This window comes from Jaculus jaculus, chromosome 8 (assembly GCF_020740685.1).
Source record: "Jaculus jaculus isolate mJacJac1 chromosome 8, mJacJac1.mat.Y.cur, whole genome shotgun sequence".
Taxonomy (NCBI): domain Eukaryota; kingdom Metazoa; phylum Chordata; class Mammalia; order Rodentia; family Dipodidae; genus Jaculus; species Jaculus jaculus.
This window is the reverse complement of record NC_059109.1, coordinates 58,701,203-58,704,241: the sequence shown is the minus strand read 5'-3', so window position 1 is coordinate 58,704,241 and position 3,039 is coordinate 58,701,203. Positions and strand designations below refer to the sequence as shown.

The 3,039-nt window shown below is 41.6% G+C and overlaps 1 protein-coding gene across 1 annotated transcript; it reads right to left on the bottom strand.

Moving 5' to 3' along the window:
- Positions 1-245: 245 nt before the first annotated feature.
- Positions 246-2,417, bottom strand: LOC123462856 (endogenous retrovirus group K member 25 Env polyprotein-like). Its single transcript, XM_045157000.1, has one exon. The coding sequence runs from the start codon at positions 2,415-2,417 to the stop codon at positions 246-248; it is 2,172 nt and encodes a 723-aa protein (XP_045012935.1).
- Between the last annotated feature and the right edge of the window lie 622 nt (positions 2,418-3,039).

Sequence of the window (3,039 nt, the reverse complement as noted above, 5' to 3'; positions counted from 1 at the left end):
GTCTCTGACCCATTTTCGTGTTTTTCCAATTCTATGCCAGAGCCTCTTTCAGATGCATTGACCAACACTTCACAAACACCAATTTTTGCTGGAAAAGTAAACTTAGGGATTGGTACACCAAGTTAAAGACAGAGAAAGACAAACATTATATAGAAAACTACAGGTATCTGTAGCGTAGAGAGCCAAAGATTTTTCTAGAGAGGTGCCACATTGGACTTCAGGGAAGAGACAGCTGGGCTGGAACCTCATGATCCTGAAGTGTTATGCTTGCCATCTTCTGCATCTTCCCCTTTTTGTTTTAATTGAATGGCTTGAACGTCCACAGTTAATGCTGAAAGTGAGTAGCAGAGTTGTCTGAAGATGACTGGGAGAAGAAAAAGAAGAACAAGAACAAGACCAGCAATGATACAGATGTTAAATAAAAAGTTGCGCCAGGAAGTGTTGGAAACGAACTCAGTAACTGCAGAAGCAAAGACTGTAGAAACTTCCTCTAGAGAGGCAGATCCTACATGAGAATTACTAATATCCGAGATCTTTTCATGCAAAAGACCCATATCCATAGTCAGCTGAGAATTGTTCCAAAGGCCTTGTAAGTGGGATTTAACTTGTGACCAATCATGTTCGGAGTCATTATAGGGCAGTGGAGTAACACATATCCATCTATATAATGAGTGGCATTGCACTGAGAGTCTAATTTTTATGTTTTGAATTTCATTTCCTATAAAGAGGACTGCCTCTTCCAAAGCATTGAGTCTATCCTGTATTCCTCTATCTATATTTTCCTGAATCATAAGTGCTAGGCTGACATTCTTAGAAAGCTGATTAACATGATTAGCAGTATGTATTTCTTTTACCAAGGACGTAGTTGAGAGAGAAAAACTTGAAATAATTCCAATTAAAGCTGTAATACCTAAAATTAAAGTTGCTACAAATCTTTTGGGGCGTGTGATCAGAACCATAGCTCTATGGAGAGCTTCAATTCCAGGATTAGAAAACCAATTTCCAGTAATATTTACTGGTAGCATAACATATGGAGGTTGACGTAAAATCAAGAAAACATCCTCAGAAGTTTCCGTGATACAATTAGAGAGAATACAATTAGAACAAGAAACATGAAATATCCCATGAGAACTTTGTTGCAAATAGAAGTGGCCCTCCATTCCAGGATGAATAATGGAGAAAGGGGCAGCCACACAAGCAGTCACGGGGGCAGAGGTTTGTATAACTGTCCCCCGGGGTCTGATTATAGTGACTTTACGGGTGGCTGCAAACAGTCTAAAAAGATCCAGTTGTACTGGGAAGTCCTTTTTTCCCAGCATTTGAGGACGAAATGAGGGTGCAACCCAACCTGGACCATACCAAGCACTTGCCTTAACAGTAGGCATAGTATTGTCTCCTCGTATATATTTTGCTTGTTTTAAAGTCTGTGTATAGTCATGGTCTGGACTACTGACTGACCAATCCAACAAGGACAGAGAGGAATTAAAAAGAGAATATTTAATAGTTTTAGTAGGAAAGCCACATGAAAACCATTTTGGGTACCCTGAAGGTGGTATTTTTTCCCAAATGGAATCTAAATCTGTACTATTTTGACAAACAGGTAATTTTTTGGGTAAGGCTGTAGGCTCTATCTCATAGGCAGAAGTATTATACTTTTTTGGGAGATATAACTTAAGGAACCATACATCTCGTTGTTCCTGTCCATCATCCCCTTGAGTACTAGTAGGAGGAGTAGGGGAGTCAGCAATTAACTGATGTTCAGCCAAAGGAACACAGCCAGACATGTCCTTATTAATAGAGAAGCAAACAGGAAGAGTGTCTGACATGCCCATATAACTAAAATTGTACTCAGTCTTTTGTGTCAAATAAGAATTACTTTCTCCCCCCAATAAATCGGTGTTATTAGTGGTGACCTTAATAGGTCCAAAGTCCCAACTAGCAGGATGGAACATTGGAGGGTCTGGAAGATAGGCCCAATAGGACATATCTGCAGCAACAACAGGAAAGAGCGAGAGACACCATATCTCAGCAGCCAAAAGTGAAAGCATAGCAACAAACAGATTCGGTGCTGAGGGCAGTAGATGAGCTGCAGCCACCAAGGAGTGAGCTCCTTCAGCCAGCGCCTTGAGTTGTCCCCAGGATGGCATCACACCGCTGCGAGTTGCTGCTGATCTAGGAACACACGGCGGCTGTCGAGGTGAAAGCTGAAGGCGGACGAAAGCTGTAGTCAAAGGATTTTCTTTCACCTCGTCTGTGGAAGCCGGAGCCGGAGCCGATGCAGTGGTTTCAGTTGGACAAATTTGTGCCACAGACAGGCACCATGGATGGCGCGGTCTGCTCTTTCTTTTCAAACTCAGAGCCGGAGGCCCTGAAAGGCCGAACGAGCCTGTCAGGAATCCAGATTGGTGACTCGGCATCCTATAGGAAAACACAAGCATAGCCTTGCCCCAATGTTAAAAGGAGGTTTGGCCCCTTCCATGTAGAGGTTAAAAGATCCTTCCACGTGACTAATGATTTAATATTACAATCAGAAGCCTCCCAAGGCCTTTCAATAGCAGAATGACCTTTTACTATCTTTATTAAGAAAATTAAGTGTAAATGGGGCATGATTTAATAAGTGATGAGGGGAGGAATAGGGGAAATCCCCAGAGCAGAGTTTTTCAATCTCACCCCTTAAACTGTTGATGAATTCTCTCTATAATAGCTTGTCCTTGTGGATTGTAAGGGATTCCTGTAGTATGCTTAATGGAAAACTACAGGCAAAAAGGTTCTAAAAGCTCTACTAGTATAAGCAGGAGCATTATCTGTTTTTAAATGTTGAGGCATCCCAGTAATAGAGAAACAGTGAAAAAGGTGCTGAACTACATCTTTATATGCTTTACCAGTCCGAGCTGTTGCCATTACAAGATGGGAAAAGGTATCTACAGTAACATGTACAAAACCCAATTTTCCAAAAGGAGCATAGTGAGTAACATCCATCTGCCATAAGTTTCCAGCTTTGAGCCCTCTAGGATTAACTCCCATTGGAAGGGAAGGAAA